Here is a 19,409-nt window from a genome sequence, read left to right on the forward strand (position 1 = left end):
AAAAAAAAAAAAAAAAAAAAAAAAAACCTTGTATTCTATTTTATTCATTTTTTTCAAAGAATTAACTCTAAGTTTCTTTGATCAATTTTATTGTTTCTTTTGGTCTATTTTATTCATGTAGCAGTTACCTTTATTATCTCCTTTTTAGCCTGATATCTATGTAACTACATTAGCTTTTTTTTCTGCTAAATGTTTGTCTTCTCATCACTGTTTAACATCCTGTCTTCCAGAGTTCTACATTTTTATGTTTAGGTATTGTTCCTAATGAATATCATAGAGGTTTACATAATTTTTATCTTTGTTATGATTTTGATTCCATCTTATTTTTCATTATTTTAAAAAATATTTTAGATATTTAGGAGGTGCAAATGCAGATTTCTTAAATGCATATATTGTGTCATGGAGGAGTCTGGGTTTTTAGTGCAATACAGAAAAAAAAAGCCTGGGCTTCAGCTGTACCATTACCTGAGTAGTGAACACGACTCAATAGGTAATTTTTCCATCTTGCTTTCAAATCCCCAAACTACACAAGCTTATTATTAATGATTGCTTAGATTTATACATGTATAAATCAGTAGTATACTCAATACAACTTATTGCATCCCATTCTTTTTCTCTAAATTCTGTTTTCTTCTCCCTAATGTATATATTAACATGTAGCATAAAAATTTTAGAAAGTCTTCCAATAAGGGTCTGTAAGTAAATATTCTGAAATGTCTTTGTTTTATCCTCACTCTTGAATACAGGACATTAACTTTAATGCCCAAATCCACATGAAATGCAAGCTCACGATGCTGAATTCTCAGAAAAGTTGTTCCTCCTACCCCTTCTTTTTCCAAGGCCCAGTAGATAAAGACAAGCTTCCTTATCATTTCCTGCTCATATTTCCCAGTACCCACTTTGGATTTCAATGTGATTTTTTATTTCTTTTTTCAATGTGTTAAATGCCACATAGACCTACGGATCAATGTGTTTTATTGTCCTATGTTTTATATATTATTGTAGATTACTATGAGACTTAAAAAAAAAAAAACACTGAAAGATATTGGCTGTGTGCCACACTGTGAAATTAGTGTTGTTTCATCACTGAGCAATTTTCTAACTTAGCTTTTGTCTCTCTCTCTAGAAAAACAATTTAGTATAATGATCATATAATCCAGACAATACATTTTTATCAATGTAGCTACTGTATTACTATAGGGATAAAAATTAGAAAGAAAACATTTATAAGACAAAGGGTTGTAGTCGTTAAATAATTTACCCTAATCCACGAATCATAAGCTTCTCTTCTTCTTTGCCCATTCTCACACTCAGCAGGGACCGAATCTGACCAAGGGATGCCAGCAGGTTGATGGTGTCCTCCACGGACACACCATTTATCGTGTAGGTCTTTGGCAGCGCCCGAACAAGACCCCCAATGCCATCATACTGCCGATGGAGCAACACAAACATGGCCCTCACCAGCTCGGGGTCTTCAATGACAGACTCCTGAGCCCATCGGACCATGGTCTCAGAGATCAGCTGCTGCAGAGTGGCTGCAAAGTCGTTATGGATATTTTTTAAAAGAAAAATAAGAGAAGACAAATCAGTTGGACATTTTAAGTCCATATCCTGTACCCCCAAATTGGCATTTCTATTTGTACCAGACTTGAAAAGGCTCTAGATATTCTTTGAAGAAAATAACCTTCATTGGATGATACATATTTCAATACAGATCAGTTACAATCATGTGAGGATAAAACAATATACAAATCTTTCTTTAAAATCATTCTTACAATTAAATAAGCTATAGTTACATCACTTTTTCAAAATCACTATTGGCAATTCATATGTAATCGAAGGTATGGTAATTAATATAAGGTGTCCTACTACTTTTATTTGTTTTGTTCTATTATTTTCTTCCCAGAAGGCCTGACATCATTTATCCCTATAAAGTTCAGTCATGGACATTCAGAAAGCATCTGTTTATCCAATTGTCTCCTCAGTTGAGTCCTCTGCACTAGTGACTACATATAATTATGTTTTCACCTAAAGTTGTATCCATATTTGTCATTTAAAATGTCTTCAAAAGGATTTGATTGTGAATTTATATTAAACTGAAAAGTTACTACATAGAAAATTACTTTGCAATGTAACATGAAACATAGTAAATTTAAAAGCAATAGAAATGTCCAAATCTTTTCAAATAAACAGCAAAATTACCAAAATTAAGTGGGGTAACCAATTCGTGCACGATGAGGCACTTAATCCTAGCATTAATATGCTGACTGGTTTTCAAAATAGGCTGTTTTACTTTCATCTAGAAATTATTTAAGCAAAACAAAACTACCATTTTAACCAAATACAAAATGCAAATAAAATGCCAATATAATCCCCTATATCTCAAAACCACACTGTCATTTTAGTCACTCAAGATTATAAACTTGATAATAATAGAAAGTGATTCATAAGAAACGTTGAACTCTGGCCATGCACAGTGGCTCACGCCTGTAATCCCAGCACTTTGGGAAGCCGAGGTGGGTGGACTGCTTGAGACCAGGAGTTCAACACCAGCCTGGCCAACATGGTAAAACTCAGTCTCTACTAAAAATATAAAAATTAGGTGTCTTGGTGCACGCCTATAATCCCAGCTACTTAGGAGACTGAGACAGGCAGGCAGAGGTTGCAGTAAGCCGAGAAGGCGCCACTGCACTCCAGCCTGGGTGATGGAGCGAGACTGTATGAAACTCTGATTTTAAAGAAAACTTGACTCAAATTTGTGACTGTGACATTGAAAAATAAATTTAGAAGTAACTGTATGAATAAAGGTTTTCTGTTGTAAGTTAGTAAGAAAAAAAAGTGCTGTAAAAGTTTTCATAAGTTTATTTTTTTTTTATTTCAGGGAAAGCTATTAAGAAACCATTGCTGCATCTTAAAATCAATGCAGTCTTAGAAGAGAAGTAAAAAGTAGGCTGGCTAGATCCCTCAGACCTACTCAGAGTGCTGTGCCCGAGGAACTCAGAGCCTAAGGGTGCTTGTTTGGTTGTAAGGAGTAGCAGCCATTATTCTTAAATAGGATATGGATCAACCAGAAGTGTATAACAGTTTAGGAAATATTTCAGAACCAAGATATAAAGACAATATCTGTTTAAATTTTAAGAAAAATGTTTAATTTGATGCAATAATATCTGAAAATCAACCTCATATTTAGATATGAAGGCTAAATTACCATACTTCCTTTTAACTTTCTCTTCATAATCTCTGATAAAATACCTAAATTTCTAGTTCTCTATGGAGACTATCCATCCTTATCATGCTGCTACCTCTCAGTCTGTTGCTAGACACATAGACTGATGCTGCTGTCTATTTCTGGGAGCTACAGGCATCTACTTAAGTCTGATTCTTGGAAGCTGCAAACTCAGTTATCTCACTGGCTCATCTAGTATAACATTCGTTTACAGGATGAGTTAAGTGTTAGCCGTTGGGTCATTTTGCCAGTGCCCTCTTAGACTGCTTACAGGACTTTTTGGAGTCACTCTCAACTGGTTTTTCTGCTTGCTTCTTCTTCAGGTATGTCACCTTTTCTACCAGGGATAGCAGACGCCCTCTAATTGTTAAATCACTGTTTCCATCCAGAGACCCATCTTCATCCAGCTCAATTCCTAGTATAAAAATACAGAGAGTCAGAAAAAAATATTTAAATAATACACTTGGGCAAATAATTCTGACGCCTTGCAATTTCTTTCATGCACAACTTAGAGCAAGGTCCAAAACATCTGACATTAAGTTAAGCAATCTTGCTTACCAGCCCTCATAAATAACATTGACTTGTCAGCCTCTTTTCTTCCTCTCTCTTTTTGTTCTATTCCTGTGGGCTCAGGGCTACCACCCAGAACAAAATATAACACTGAGCAGAGACCAAAAAGACTCTCTTAGGGACAAAGCTCAGTCCTGCTATTTTGGCTGACCGCTGGTCATCTCGGACTCCAGATACTGTCTGCCTAGACTTACAGTCCAGTCCTGCCTAAATCACTCCCCCGGGACTTTAATTCTCCTCTCTTGCCTCCAAAAATTTTAGCAGTATTTTGGTTAGTTGAGAAACAGAGAGAACAGGCATAATTAGGTACCCTAAACCAGGGAATGCTTTATATCTGAAGCAATAATTCTAAAGTTTTAAAGTATTCCTGTATTTCTAGGTATACTAGAAATACAGGGATACTTGTAGAAAAAAAAAAATATATATATATATACACACACACACACATTTCTATAAGGGATACTTGTAGAAATATATATATATATACACACACACACACAGATATACACACACATAGTATAATTTTCTGGGAGTCATTTAGTGGTACTTCATTCATAAACCAAATTAATATGCAAAGTGGTGTTTTTATTATCTTCATTAAAATAAGATAACCAAAGGTTAAACCAGTGGTATTATTTTTATCTATAACTTTCAAAACAGCTGGTTCATTTTCTTTCATTGAATCATCACACCTCATCTACACCACTGCATAAAGGAATAAAAACACACACATCCAGAATACCTAATCGATTCCATTTTTAAAGTTTTAGAATAAAAGGAGGGGAGATTTCCCTTAACAGATCTGGATTACTGACACACAACTCAGTGTAGGGCTTCCATAGGCATTCACTAATTTCAAAAGATATAGTCTAAATTTTCCAAAAAGTACTCCCTCAACTGCTTTAAATACAACTGTTTGTGATCAAATTTCTTTCTTAAAAAAGAAAAAAAAAAGCAGTTTCATTGAGGTTACTATAAACAAAACTGTACTTGTTTTATCTATGCAACATGAGCTTGGACATATGCGTGGGCTTGGACATACGCATCCATCTGTGAAACCATCACCACCAGGAACAGACATAAATCCATCACCTCTAAGTTTCTTAGTGCTTCTTTGTTTTTCTTTTGGGGCGGGGAGTTTGTTTGTTGTTGTTTTAAGAACACTTAACATGACATCTACCCTCTTAACAGAATTTTAAGTGCACAATACAGTACTGTGAACTAGAATCACCCTGTTGTGCCGTGGATCTCCAGAATTCATTCATCTTGTATAACTGAAACTTTGTACCCATTGACTAAACCAACCTTAACGTCCCTGCCACAGGCAACTGGACACATGTCCCCCTTCCCATTTCCTGCCACTAATGGAAAGAGGAAAAAGAGAGAAAGAATTTTGGTCATGTTCTGTTCAGTTTAACTGCCTCTCTGATTTCTCTATCCCTCAGGACTCCCCTCACAGGGACAGTTATTTTGCCATTTTGCCATAATAACAAATGTTTTTATATAACCTTCTAACAGGTACTGTGTGTATTCATGAACATATTTGCATGTACGCTTAATTTTGTCTCAGGATATATGGATTAAAAACACACAATTAATAAGAGCTTTTAATTAAAAAGACCTTACCACAATGCGTCATCAAATCTTCATGGAAATCCAATAGTTGGTCACGAATTTCTTCTGGACATGGACATTCACTTTTGTCATCCTTAAAATTGAGAAGCATATTGATCTGAAAGTTTGAAAAACAAGAAAGAGGAAGAAGGAGAAAGAAAAGAAAGGTGAATTCAAGAATGGCACAGCAGGACTGGGCGGAGTGGCTCACGCCGGTAACCTCAGCACTTTGGGAGGCTGAGGCGGGCAGATCATGAGGTCAGGAGTTCGAGACCAGCCTGGCCAACATGGTGAAAAACCATCTCTACTAAAAATACAAAAATTAGTTGGGTGTGGTGGTGCACCCGTGTAGTCCCAGCTACTTAGGAGGCTGAGGCAGGAGAATTGCTTGAACCTGGGAAGCGGAGGTCGCAGTGAGCCAAGATCATGCCACTACACTCCAGCCTGGGCGACAGAGTGAGACTTTGTCTCCAAAAAAAAAAACAAAACAAAAAAAAAACACAAACAAAACAAAGAATGGCATAGCAACGACCATAAAAGCAAAAATGCTCAAAATCTCTGATCGTTCATAAATTATTCCTCCACAGGTGTCCATCACACAATCCAACCAGTACTGCAGAATAAATCAAATCATTCATAGCATAACAAGCTGCAAAATAATTATATAATCTTTCTTCCTCTTTCTCAATTCCACAATATGTTAGACTCTTGTATACTTTAAGAATTCTTAACTAAGAGATCTAAAGGCTATTTTTAAAAAGTGTTGTATTATGCTTATCCTAAATTTCCATTATTTTCTAGCTAACATCTCTACTTTATAGAACATTTATTGAATATTTAAAAGAACTCTTTTTGAGAAGAACACAGGCACAAAGAAGGAAAGATACAATTGAAAAGTAACATTGGTTTGAGTATCCCTTATCTGAAATGCTTGGGCCCAGAAGTGTTTCAGATATAGGATTTTTTTTTTTCAGAGTTTGGAATACAATCATCCTTTAGAATCCACAGAGAAGTGGTTCCAGGACCCTCCATAGAGACAAAAAGCCACAGATGATCAAGTCTCTTATATGAAATGGCACAGAAACTGCATATAACTTATGTATACCCTCTCACATATTTTAAATCATCTCTAAATTACTTATAATACCTAATACAGTGCTGACACATCACTTCATTTAAGTGGATTACACATAGTACTGGGTGTACAGCAAATTCAAGTTTTGTGTTTTGGAACTTTATGGAATTTTTTTTTGAATATTTTCAATATACAGTTGGTTGAATCCACAGATGCAGAATCCACAGATAGAGAGGACCAGCTCCATTTGCATACAAATGTGATATTTTGAGGATAGAACGCAAGTCTAAAAATGAAATTCACCTGTGTTTCATACACACCTTACACACATAGCCTGAAGGAAATTTTATAAAATATTTTAAATAACTTTCTGCATGAAATAAACTTTCTACTAAGTATTTACATGTAGACTTTTCCACTTGTGGTATCATGTCAGTGCTCCAAATGTTTTGGATTTTGGAGTATTCTGGGTTTTGAATTTTCATATTAGGTAAGGTTAATCTTTATAAGGGATAACTACGCTGCTGCTAACATTAATGGTTCAGTTAAACTGTGGGAAACTTTCTTCCATTTATGTTTGAACAATAATATTAAATTTATAAATTCAGAGAAAAAAGATGCTTTCCCATAATTTTCTTTAAGAAACTATTTTAGATTTTCTTTTTGGCATTTATGTGATTTTTTTTCCCTAAACGTTTATCTTGATATAATTATAGATTTATAGGTTATTGTAAGAAATAATACAGAGAGACTTCAAGTACCCTTTATGCAGTTTCCCCAGTGGTAACACTCTGCAAAACTGTAGTACAATATCATAACCAGGATAGCAACTTTAGTGCAGTCAAAAGAGAGGATAATTCCTTTATCTCAAAGATCCCTCCTGTTACCCTTTCATGACCACACCCACATCCCTCTGTCTGCCCCTCATCCTTAAGTCATGGCAACCACAAATTTGTTTTCCATCTCTTTGGTTTTGTTATTGCCAGAATGTTACATAAATGGAATCATATACTGTGTATGCGTGTATTCCCATATGATCCTTTAAAAATATACATTTAATTGGCAAATATTAATTGTATGTATTTTTGGGGTACCATGTGATGTTTCAATACATGTATACATTGTAGAAAGATTAAATCAAGATAATTAACATATTCATCACCTCATTTACTTATCGTTATTTCAAAGGTGAGAAGAAAAATATCCCATATGATCACTTGATGTCAGCAGGGTGTGCCGTGGTAAGTGGTTTCATTCCTGGTATGGCTAATTTGTATCTTCTCTTTTATTCTTTGTCAGTTTTTTTACAGGTTTGTCAATTTTATTGTTATTTTTTAAATAACCAGCTTTTGGATCCATTTTTTCTATTGTCCTGTTTTCAGCTTCATTACTTTCTGTTGTTATCTACATTAGTGACTTCTGTCTGCTTGCTTTAGGTTTATTTTACTCATTGTTTTCAAAATTCTTGAAGTGGCAGGTTAGATTATTGATCTGAGTGGTTTCCACTTTTTAAATGTAAGCACTGAGTGCTATAAATTTCCCTCTTGGCCTTGCTTTAGCTGTGGCACAAATTTTCAAATGTGATGTGTCCAATTTCTTTCAGCTTAATGAATCTTTAAATTTCTCCCCAGACTTCCTCCTCAAACCACAGATTATTTAGAAGTGGGTCGTTTAGTATCTCTAAGACTTTGGAGATTTTCCAGTTACCTTTCTGTCACTGATTTCTAATTTGATTACAATGTGATTTAAAAAATGTGTATGATTTCAACATTTAAAATTTTCTTGAGGTTATTTTATGGCCCAGGATATGTTCCATCTTAGCAATATGTTTTACGGACACTTGAAAAGAGTGTGTACTTTGTTGTTGGGTGGAGTAGTCTACAAATCTTGATAGATCTATTATTTGATAATAGTGTGGAGTTTTCCCGTATCATAGCTGATTTTTCTGTTTAGCTGTTCTATCAACTGAGAGAGGAGTCTTGAAGTCTGCAATGATAACTTTGGATTTGTCTATTTCTTCTTACAGTTCTATCAGTTTTGCCTTCACATATTTTGCTCTATTGTTTAATTCGTATATATTTATCTTCTTGGTGGATTGACCATTGTGTATTATCCTTGTCTGTTGGTAATTTTCTGTGCTCTAAAGTCTACTTTATGTGACATAGCTACTCCTGCTTTATTTTAATATTTTAATAATACATATTCCTTTAACTTTTCCCTTTTAATCTGTATACATTATTACATTTGAAGTGAGTTTCTCATAGCAAGTATATAGTTGGATTGAGTTCTTTAAATTCTTTGCCAATTTCTTTTAATTGGTATATTTAGATTATTTATATTTGTGTAATTATTGATATGCTATGACTTCAGTCTGTCATTTCACCTGTGGTTTTGTTTGTTCTCTCTGATTGATTTTTACTGATTTGCTATGCATTACCTGAACAATATTTAGGATCCCATTTTGATTTATCTGTAGTACTTCTCAGGGTATCCCTTTGTACAGCTTTTCTAGTGCTTGCTCTGTGTACTACTTTATATACATACCTAACATATAGTCTACCGGTATTGACGGTGTACCACACGGTACAATGTCGACACCAGTAGACTTCAGTTTGAGTGAAGGATAGAAACCTTATCTCCCTTTATGTTCCTTCATTCTCCTCTGTTTATAATTTTTAAATATTCCTTATACATGCATTTAGAAACACATCAATTTTACGATTTTTGCTTCAACCATCAAACATAAATTAGAAAACTCCAGAGGAGAAGAAAATGCACTGTATTGACCATATTATAACATTTCCAGTGTTCTTTCTTCCTTTCTGAATTTTCCAAATTTCCTTCATTTTTCATTTTCCTTATATTTAAAAAATTCCTTTAGCATTCTTTTAGTGTAGGTCTGCTGCAGTCAAATTCTTAAAACTTCCTGCCGTTTGAGAACATCTTTATTTCCCCTTCACTCCTTAAGAGTATTTTCTAGGTACACAGAACTCTGAGGTGATAGTCTCTTCTTTCAGCATTTGAAAATTGTTGTGCCACTTCCTTTTGCCCTCCATACTTTCAATGAGAAATCTGCTGTCACTCAAATTGTTTTTCCCTCTGTAGGTAGTGTCATTTCTTTAAAGACTCTGTCTTTGATTTTTTCAGACATTTGACTATGATGTGTCTCGGTATAGATTTGTGTTTATCCTATATGGAATTTACTCATCTTCTTGAATCTCTCACTTCATATCTTTTACTGAACTTGAAAAGTTTTCAGCCATTATTTTCTTCGGCTTTTTTCAGTTCACCCTCTTTCTCCTATCCTCTGAGACTCCAACATCGCAAATGTTAGATCTTTTGTTATATTCATCTTTTCTTCAAATGGAATAGTTGATATCACCCTCTCTTCAGTTCAGGGATTGTTTCTTCTTCTCCATTCTGCTTTTAAGCCCATTCATTGACTTTTAAAATTTCAGTGATTATATTTTTCAGATTTAAAATTTCCATTTGGTTCTTCGTTATGTATTTTGTTTCTCTGCTGCTGAGGCTTTCTATTTTTTTCCCCATTTTTGAAGGAATTACAGGGTGATTGCTTTCAAAACTTCGTCAGATAATTTTAACATCTTTGTTATCTCAGTGTTGGTGTTTATTGATTGGTTTTTTCACTCAAGTTTTTCTTGGTTCTTCACACACATGATTTTTAATTGAAATCTCAACATGTTGAGGATTGTGCTAGGAGCTCTGGGTCTTATTTATAACTCTGTTTTACCTGACTTCCTCTGACCCCATCCAGCAGGAGAAGGGCTTAGGGTACCTTATTGCTGCCAGGTGGGAGGGGAAGTCCATTTTCCCACTCAGCCTCCTTGGACATCTGGAGGAGGGGAGGGAGCCTGTTACCGGTGGGCAGGGGTAAAAAGTTCTGCTTCCTCACTAGACCTGTACTGATGTGACCCTTGCTAGAAAGGGTACGAGTCTTGTTACTTCTCCTTCCGTAACCTCTACTGATACTTTGGAAGAAATGGACCTTGTTACTACTCAGCAGGGATAAAGTCCCAGCTCTGTCCTCCACTGGGACACCTTGTTACAGCCTGGTGAGAGTGGAAGTCAAGGTTCCCCACTCGGCCTGTGCCCAGTGTGGGTGGGGAACAGTTTTCTCTGTGGTTCTTGGCTGCAGTAGTGCAGTAATTATCTAACACATTTCTGTCTTGCTAAGCTGCCCCTTTCCTGATCTTTTGTCTAGAGAGAGGAGGCTTTTGTTGCAGCTTTTCTTGTCTATGCCCGTTGGTGTTTCCTGGTTGCCGGCTTCTTTAGCTTCAAGTCTGGGATAGATGAGGCAAAAAGAAAACCCAAGGAACTCACCACCATGTTGTTCCTTGGGTCCTGAGTTCTGTAGTCAACCTCCTTTCATCTATCTTTCAGAGTCTTCTTATGCTGTCTTCTTTGTAATGTCCAAGGTTTTAGTTGTACTTAAAAGGAAGAATCGGGAAAAGCACGTGTACTCCATCTTTCCAGAAGCAGAAGTTTCCCAACAATAGTTTAACAGAGTTAATCTGGAAGAGGCTGGACCTGTTCTCTGCTCCATAAATGCTGTTTATAACAATTAAGAAAATTCCACAGCCCTTCCTCAAAGAAATTACATTCTGGTGAGAAAAAAATATTCCATAATTAGTCCCTATAAACACTTTCATTCTGAGCTACCCTGGATAGAGAAGAAAATGGTAAGGGTAAGAAATCAAAAAAGACATCTGTGAATTACATTGTTTAACCACCATCCCTACACCTTGGTAACTTCTCACACTCTGAGGCCCACCCTGAGGCAGATTCCAGAAAATTCATATCCTCAAACTAGCCCATTCTCTGATTCAGGCAGGTGCCCTTGGTTCTGTTGTACCCTCAGGAGGCCTGACTTTGGGGGTAAGCAATGAGAGGAAGAACCACAGACAGGTCATCAGTCTTCCGGCAACCAAGGTGGAAGAGACATGTGTTTCTTCTATGGAAAGCCTCCAGCATTGAGTCCTAGGAATCAAAAATTCCTATGAGTGGAAGATGATGAAGACCCATTTGTGGTTGAAATTTGCTCCTATTTGAAGAACTTCAGACTCCGGCATATCTTGGCCTTTTCAAAGAGTCCGTGATATACCTGATATCTTCTCATAAGTCCCTCTTTTGTTTAAACTAACCAAAGAAATTTTTTTGGTGAAACTAAGAATACTGACTAAATCAACTTGATAAGTTTAAACAGAACAAGGAAAACAAGACGTGTGACTTATGATACAATTTTGCAAGACACAGATCCTAAATGACTAAAAGCCAAAATAAATACAAAGAATTTTCATTTAATTTCTGTACCTGTTCTTGAGGTGGTGATCTAAATTCCTTTGTTTTCCTGGCTGTGAGTGCAGCTGACATGTTTAAGGCTTGCATAACTTCGTTGTACCGGAAACGTTGATTGTCTTGGAGCTTAGCTACAAAATCATCTGAAAAGGCTACAATGGCTTCTATCCGGTGCCGGACCTGGCAGTCACAGAGGTATTGAAGCAGTAGGCACATCTAAGAAGACCATCAAAAAGACGTCAAATTTAATTTATAAATCCTTTAATAATGTGTATCAAATCATGATCTGTGGTAAACATCCTTAGTTGCTTACTCTTCTCTCTTAGAAACAGAATCCTGATTTTGTATAGGCAGCAATGTGCTTGGTCCCAGGAGATGAAACATAATTTATCTAAGCAAAAATGGCAAATAAATGTCCCTTTAGTGGACGCTAATTGATATGGTCTGGTTATTTCTCCACCAAAATCTCATCTTGAGTTGTAATAACCCCACATGTCAAGGGTGGGGCTGGGTGGATATAACTGAATCATGAGGGTGTCTTCCCCCATGCTGTTCTTGTGGTAGTGAATATGATCTGATGGTTTTATAAATGGGAGTTCCCCTGCACATGCTCTCTTGCCTGCCGCCATGTAAGATGTGACTTTGCTCCTCATTTGCCTTTTGCCATGACTGTGAGGCCTCCCCAGCAATGTGGAACTGGGATTCAACTAAACCTTTTCCCTTTATAAATTACTCAGTCTCAGGTATATCTTTATTAACAGTGTGAGAACAGACTAATACACTTACTCTCACAACCTCCCTTTCAGCCACAGGGGCAATGGCCAACGAAATATATAAGGGAAACTTTGCTAAGGGTCTTCTGGGAAAGATATTCCATCAGTGATAAGAGACTAGAATTCTCTTCTTTCAAAATGAGTGTAACTGGGTGATGACATGATTACTGCAGAAAGAATAAGGTGAGCATTTTAGGAAGAAAACCACAGGCTGAGGATCACAGAGCAGAAAGATGTTAAGATCTGGGTTACGGATGACATCATTGAGCTGCTGTACCAATTCCAGAAATCTAAACTTAAGACAATTAAGTGGTGAATGCTCATTCATTCAGTGGTTAGCTGGGTCTTTCTCCTACTGAAAACCAAAAGGATTTATAACTCAGTGAGTATGTTGGTAGAAACATTTCTAAAAGAGAATGCTCTGGCAAATTTTTAAAAAACTATACGCTCAATACTTATTGTGATATAAATACATGACAGTGTCAAAGAGGACCTTAAAACCCTCTGTGTCGCCATCTGCAATATAACCATTTCTCTCAATGCTGTCTCTGAAGTAGACACAGTGTCCATCCCCTTTTCTCCATCTCCTTTGCTCCACCCTCCTCTGAGCATGGTCTCCTAGAGTTTGGACCAGCATGAAAGCCTTCTGACTAACCAGATACTAGATCACACTCTCTTTCCTCCCTCCAGTAGCCACACTGGCCTTTTCCTGCCTCAGGACCTTTGCTGGGCTATTTGCATGGCCATGCTATATTTGCATGGAAAGCACCTAGAACACCCTGCCCCATTCCTTTTCCTTGTAACTGCTGAGCACAACTCTTAAATCTGAACTCAGCCTAAAAGTCACAATCTCTGAGGGGTCTTCCCCCTTATCTTTCTAACACTAATCCAGTCTAAATGTTCTTTCTTTTAGTAATCCATTCTTTGCATTTGAAGTATTTAATGCAATTAACAATAAGATTTTTTAATGCATAAATGAGTGTATATTTCCTTAGAGGCTGTGAGCTTCTGAAAGGCAGGGTTCACTTGTGTTTCCCCTAAGTGCATACCCAGAGTAAGGCTTCAGTCAATGCTGACTAAAGGAACAAGGGGCAAAAAAGCAGGTCAGTGATGCAAACATCAAATTGACTTTAATAAACAGAGGAGACATTAATAAAGGACCCTTTAGACATCTTGATGAGCATCAAGACAGCCAATGTGTCTGATTCCTTAAATACATACTAAGGTGGCTGGATGCAGCGGCTTACACTTATAATCCAAGCACTTTGGGAGGATGAGGAGGGAGGATCACTTGACACCAGCCTGGGCAACATAACGAGAACTCATTTTGACTAAAAATAAAAGAAAATTAACTGGGCATGGTGGCATGCCTACAGTCCCAGCTGCTGCAGAAGCTGAGGCGAGAGGATGGCTCGAGCCCAGGAGATCTAGGCTGCAGTTAGCTGTGACTGCACCACCACCACTGCACTCCAGCCTGGGTGACTGAGACCCTGTCTCAAAACACCAAAACAAAAGCATACGAGGGGAAAGTAAAACCTTGTTCTGTGACAATGGATGCATCTACTGGTAAATGAGCATTCTAAGGTTGGTAAAAGTGGAAACAGGGGTAGAAAGGAGTATTTGATGGCTTGTATTTCAGGTATTCCAATGTAATGAAGGTAAAACATGTATGAAACAAGAGGAGATGGCTAAGGAATAAGGCGGAGAAGAACAGGAAGTTAATTTTATGAAGAACTACCATTACACAGGAATGCAAAGAAATAAACACACATACACAGAAAGAAACAAAAGTGTGTTCCAATACCTTAATGCTTAGTCATTCTGAAATTCACCCAAATCTCTTGTTCTGATTACCTGCAATTTAACTGGCTCTGGCAGTTTCATTTGGAGCAGGCCTTCCTTGGGCCGCTTGCCCCCCTTGGCTTCTTCCTCACCAGCTCCTTGCAGCTTTGCATCATCCACACTAAGCTCTTTCTCCAGCGTATCCCTCTCCTCCTCTGGAGTGGCAGCTTCTTTAAACACACTGGGCTCGATCAACTGCAAGATGTGCTTCAAGTCCTCGTTGTGGAAGATGCCCATGATTAGCAGGGTATAGAAAAGCTTGATGAGAGGCACAAAGAGGAATTCAGTAGTCCCTCCAACTGGGTCCCGGGCATGAAGACTGCCTTCTTTAACAGCTTCCGTCAGCATCTGTATGGTCTTGGCCTTGAGGATGTCCAGTGGGAACTCTGGACTGTACTGGTAACATTCATTACTAATGCTTACAAAACTGGGGGAGGAAAACTGCATCCGTGGCCTGAGAGAGGTGCTGAGGCCGATCCCTGGAAGGCCGTGCTTTTTGTTCTCATCAGGGAACAGGGTGATGCTCTTCGTCTCCTCCGTCATGGGGACAATGTACTCGTTGTTCATCATGAGCCTGGCAGTGGCATAGGAGCTCAGGTGGATGTCGATCAGCAGGTCATAGTAGCCAGCACGCAGCAAACCAGGCATGTACTTGTTCTCAATGGCGTAGAGGAGCTGAGGTTCATCCACGTGGCTGCACAGGGCGTGGGCCACCCGGTGGTTCCCAAGAGCACAGACAGCTGAGTAGAGCCGCAGAGTGTGATAGTGAAATTTCAGCAACTCCTCCTGCTCTGTCAACTCTAAGATGTCAACAGATCTGTAGAAGGGAGGAGAATGATAGTAAGATTAGAAATGAATGATTTTTGAAAATCTGAATCAGAGGAGAAATCAGTATACATTGTAAATGTAAAGGCAAAAAGTTATGGGACTAGACAGTGCAGGTTGAACATCTCTAATGTGAAATGCTTGGGACCGGAAGTGTTTGGATTTGGGATTTGATTCAGACTTTGGAATGTTTGCATTATACTTACCGGTTGAGCATCCTGAATCTGAAAGTCTGAAATGTGAAATACTCCATTTCCTTTGAGCATTATGTTGGTGCTCAAAATGTTTCAGATTTTGGAGCATTTCGAATTTCAGATTTTGGGATTTGGGACACCCAACCTATGTCTTCTTTTAATTTTCTATGACATGTTTAACGGCTGCATGGTACTTTTAATCATTTCTAGATGTTTTACAGATTTTCTTTAACATGGAATTTGACACTTTTCTAGCACCTCCTTCCTCTTCCATTGTATCAAGGATCTGCTGCAGTGAGCCAAGATTGCGCCACTGCACTCCAGCCTGGGCAACAGGGCGAGACTCCACCTCAAAACAATAAATAAATAAACAAACAACAAAAAAGTCTCTAGCAGAGAAATTTCTTTCATATGTCATTGTCATTCAATTGTTCATCAAATATCACTGAGTGCCTACTATGCATTAGCACTGTGCACTGATGATACAATGGTGAATAATACAGACATGATTTCTGTCACCGGGAGCTTATATCCAATTGAGGGAGTAAACCACCCCCGCTGACCAAAATGGAGCAAATTAAATGATCAACTGTGACATGTGTTAAGGAGAAACAAAGTACACACTGACATACATCTACCGCCATAGCAACCTTTAAAATATTCATGATTTGTCGTGTTATTGGGGCATCAGATTCTTCTCAACCACGCTAGTTAAGACTTCCTTTTTTGGAATTTGGATTTTGAAACTCACCATATTTTTCTGCGGCTGCTGGAAAGAATGAAATTAATGTGGGCCCCGACTCTACCAACTGGTGTGGTATAAATGACTGTGTGTCGCTCTTAGCCTCAGTTTTATTTTCCTATCCGCATTTTTTCTATGGCTTGATGCCAGTGACACGTTTTTATACACTCATGTTGCATATGATTTGGAAAACTCCCTTAAGTCCTTTATGAACTTTAGTGGGAGTTTAAATTATCCATTCACATACATATACATCTATCATAGGCAATTAATATAAATGATAAACTACTGAGACAAGGCGTTATGTTGGTTTTCAATGATACCATGCCAAAATGTTAAATTATAATGTTAAAGCTCCATGCTAAGTAGAGACACAACGTTTTCCTTCACAAACAAGAATTCTTTCCCAAATGTTATGTTTGTTTTGGTTGTTCAGTATTTTCTTAAAAAACATCATCAGATGAAAAATTATGATAAAACTCTTCTCACAAAAAAAGAATAAAATTAAAATCAAACTGAACCATCTCAAGAGTACATTATGAAAGATACCTAATTACTTCATGTAAAAATATGTAAATACATATTTAATACATAAAAGAATTAACTAGCCAGATTAATTTTCTTTGTTTTCTTTTGTTTTAAAACATCTTTGATAAGCTGTAATTTACATGCTATGCAATTTACCTACTTAAAATACATAATTTAATAGTTTTTGTATATTCATGGAGTTGCGTCATGATAACTACAAATTGAGTTTAGAACATTTTTATCCCCCCAAAAGAATTTAGTACCCATTAGCAGTCCTGTTCTGCTCCTAGCCCTAAGTAACCACTAATCTACTTTCCGTTTCTAAAGATCTGCCTATTATGGACTTTTCAATTAAATAAAATCCCACACGAGTAGGATTCTTTCACTTAATATACTTTCGTGACTGGTTTCTTTCACTTAATATAATGTCTTCAAAGTTCTTGCATTTTGTAGCATGTATCAGTACTTCCATCATTTTTAATGCCAAATAATATTATATGGATATATCACATTTTGTTTATTGATTCATAAGTTGGTATACATTTGGGGTTCCTTTTACTATTATTCATAATGCTTCTATGAATATTCATGTACAAGTTTTTGTGTGGACATATTTTAATTTCTCTTGGATATATATGAGGAGTAGAAATGCTAGATCACATGGTAATGCTATAATTTTATTTTTCGAGGAACTGACAAACTGTTTTCCAAAGCATAGGTTAAATTTTAAAGATATTAAAATCAAAATGCCAAGAACATCTAAAGATATAAAATGGACCTGGCTTCAATAATTATTTTCAGATTAAAGACTTAAAACATACAAATATGTTTGTGCATTACTTTCATGACGTGTTTTTACTCAGTTTGTGACTGAACATTTCAATGGCATTTTGGGAGGGAAATCTTGGCCCAAAACTTAGAAACTTAGCTCCTTATTGATAAGAAGTACTGCTTAAATGAAATTTCTGCAATCTAATTGGCTATCACATGGAAAAGCAGAAAATCATAAACAAAGCTATCTTTGAGTATTTATTATACTTTATGTTACTATTGTTACTGCATATACTAGAATGCATATAAACTTGTTTCCAAGGCACTCACAGTATTTCCCCAATTTTCTTTCATTAATATCTCTTGGGATCAGTTTTTTACATCTATAAAAGGAAGGGTTGAACATAGGAATCATAAGGGATTCCTATGATTCCATCTCTAATAGCTCACAATTCTCTACTACAGTACTCTACCAAGTCATAAGTTGGATTGCAGTTGCACTTGTCTAATTTTTATTTGCTGTTGTCATTATAAGCAACACAAGAATGAATGAAGAAACCGTCATGTGGTACCTTCAACTGCAGAATAATTTTTTTCAGTAACAAAGTGATTGAGAAATAAATGTAAACTTGGAATACGCAGAATAATGACTCCATTGCCAAAAGACTTGAGACCTTCGTAAATTTCATTTTGTTTCTTTAGAACCACTCCCGCCCCGCACCACTACCAGAAGCCCCGGGCAGCAGGCTAATCCCAAGCGCCCCAATCAGAATGTCACGGATTCATGGGGCTGACCTGTTTTCCTCAGGGATATGAAGAGACATGAACTGCAGAGGATCCAAACACTGCACCAACCAGCCTTGGCGTTCACTTATTCGAGACACATCTACCTTCAAAAACTGGTTGGGCATTCTGCTCCACAGGACGTGTGACAGGAACTGCACGTGGAGGCGCGGGGGGCACTGCGGCACGGGGTTCTTGTGCTCACTCTTGAATAATCCCGCCGAGAGAGGCATCACATTCTAGGGGATGAGGAGGCAGAAAAAGAATGAATTTAGAGCATCCCTTGGGGTTCACAAAGTAATGACTAGAATTCTGCACAGGACAGAGACAGGGAAAGTAAGATAACCCTATGAGTCAAGCAAAGTCAACACAAGAAATCATAGAAATTGGGTTGAAAAGTTTCTGAAAGGACAAACCAGGACACATATTGTGAGAGAAAATACCTATACCTTCAGGGCAGTCAAACAGGTTTCGGGATGCGGCTTTCCCATACACTGAATGGCACAGAGAGAAGGCCAAGCACAACCAAGCATACTCATATATCCTTTATATTTCTTTACCAGGCTGGGACCTCAGGGAAAGCCAGCAAGTCTTTAGGGACTTTCAGGGCCAAACCCCCTGAATGACAGATAGTTCACATCCCCCTGGCTCTCTCTCTCAAAATCTGTTGTCTGTCACCCAACTCGTCCTTCAAACACTTCCTGTAGCCAGAAGTATTCCAGATAAAGCTCAACAGATAAACCTGACTACCAACCAAGAAAACAGAATATGATAGGCATTAACAAACATATTTATTTCTCCTCCACCTCCAATGTCATCGTCAGCCATCCTTAATTCCGTCCGTCGGGTGTCAAAGAAAGAGAGTTCTCTACTTTGCCAAAAGCTTCTTCATTTATCTATGATCTTGACCATACCGATGCCTGCCTCTTATGGGATTTTATCTCATATTTCTGCATTACCTTCTATCTCTCCTTCTCCTCTAGAGCCCCCTCAATTGCACGCTCTAGACTGTTTCATTCTCATACTGCTTTCCTATTGCCCTCTAACAATAGCGGGGGGAAATGTCAAGTACTGGTTTAAATACTGATGATACATTAATGAATAAAACTAACCAAACCCCTGCCCTCAAATCGTTTCCATTTCTCTCACT

General features: G+C 37.4%; 1 protein-coding gene across 1 annotated transcript in view; it reads right to left on the reverse strand.

The window, feature by feature from the left end:
* Positions 1-19,409, reverse strand: part of RYR2 (ryanodine receptor 2) — an 808,217-nt gene that overhangs the window by 219,166 nt on the left and 569,642 nt on the right. Inside the window, 6 exon segments of the mRNA XM_017862245.1 lie at positions 1,262-1,535; positions 3,498-3,641; positions 5,423-5,528; positions 11,817-12,017; positions 14,429-15,233; positions 18,272-18,498. Coding sequence (XP_017717734.1) covers positions 1,262-1,535; positions 3,498-3,641; positions 5,423-5,528; positions 11,817-12,017; positions 14,429-15,233; positions 18,272-18,498 — 1,757 coding nt within the window.

Source organism: Rhinopithecus bieti, unplaced genomic scaffold, assembly GCF_001698545.2.
Source record: "Rhinopithecus bieti isolate Rb0 unplaced genomic scaffold, ASM169854v2 scaffold_57691, whole genome shotgun sequence".
NCBI lineage: Eukaryota > Metazoa > Chordata > Mammalia > Primates > Cercopithecidae > Rhinopithecus > Rhinopithecus bieti.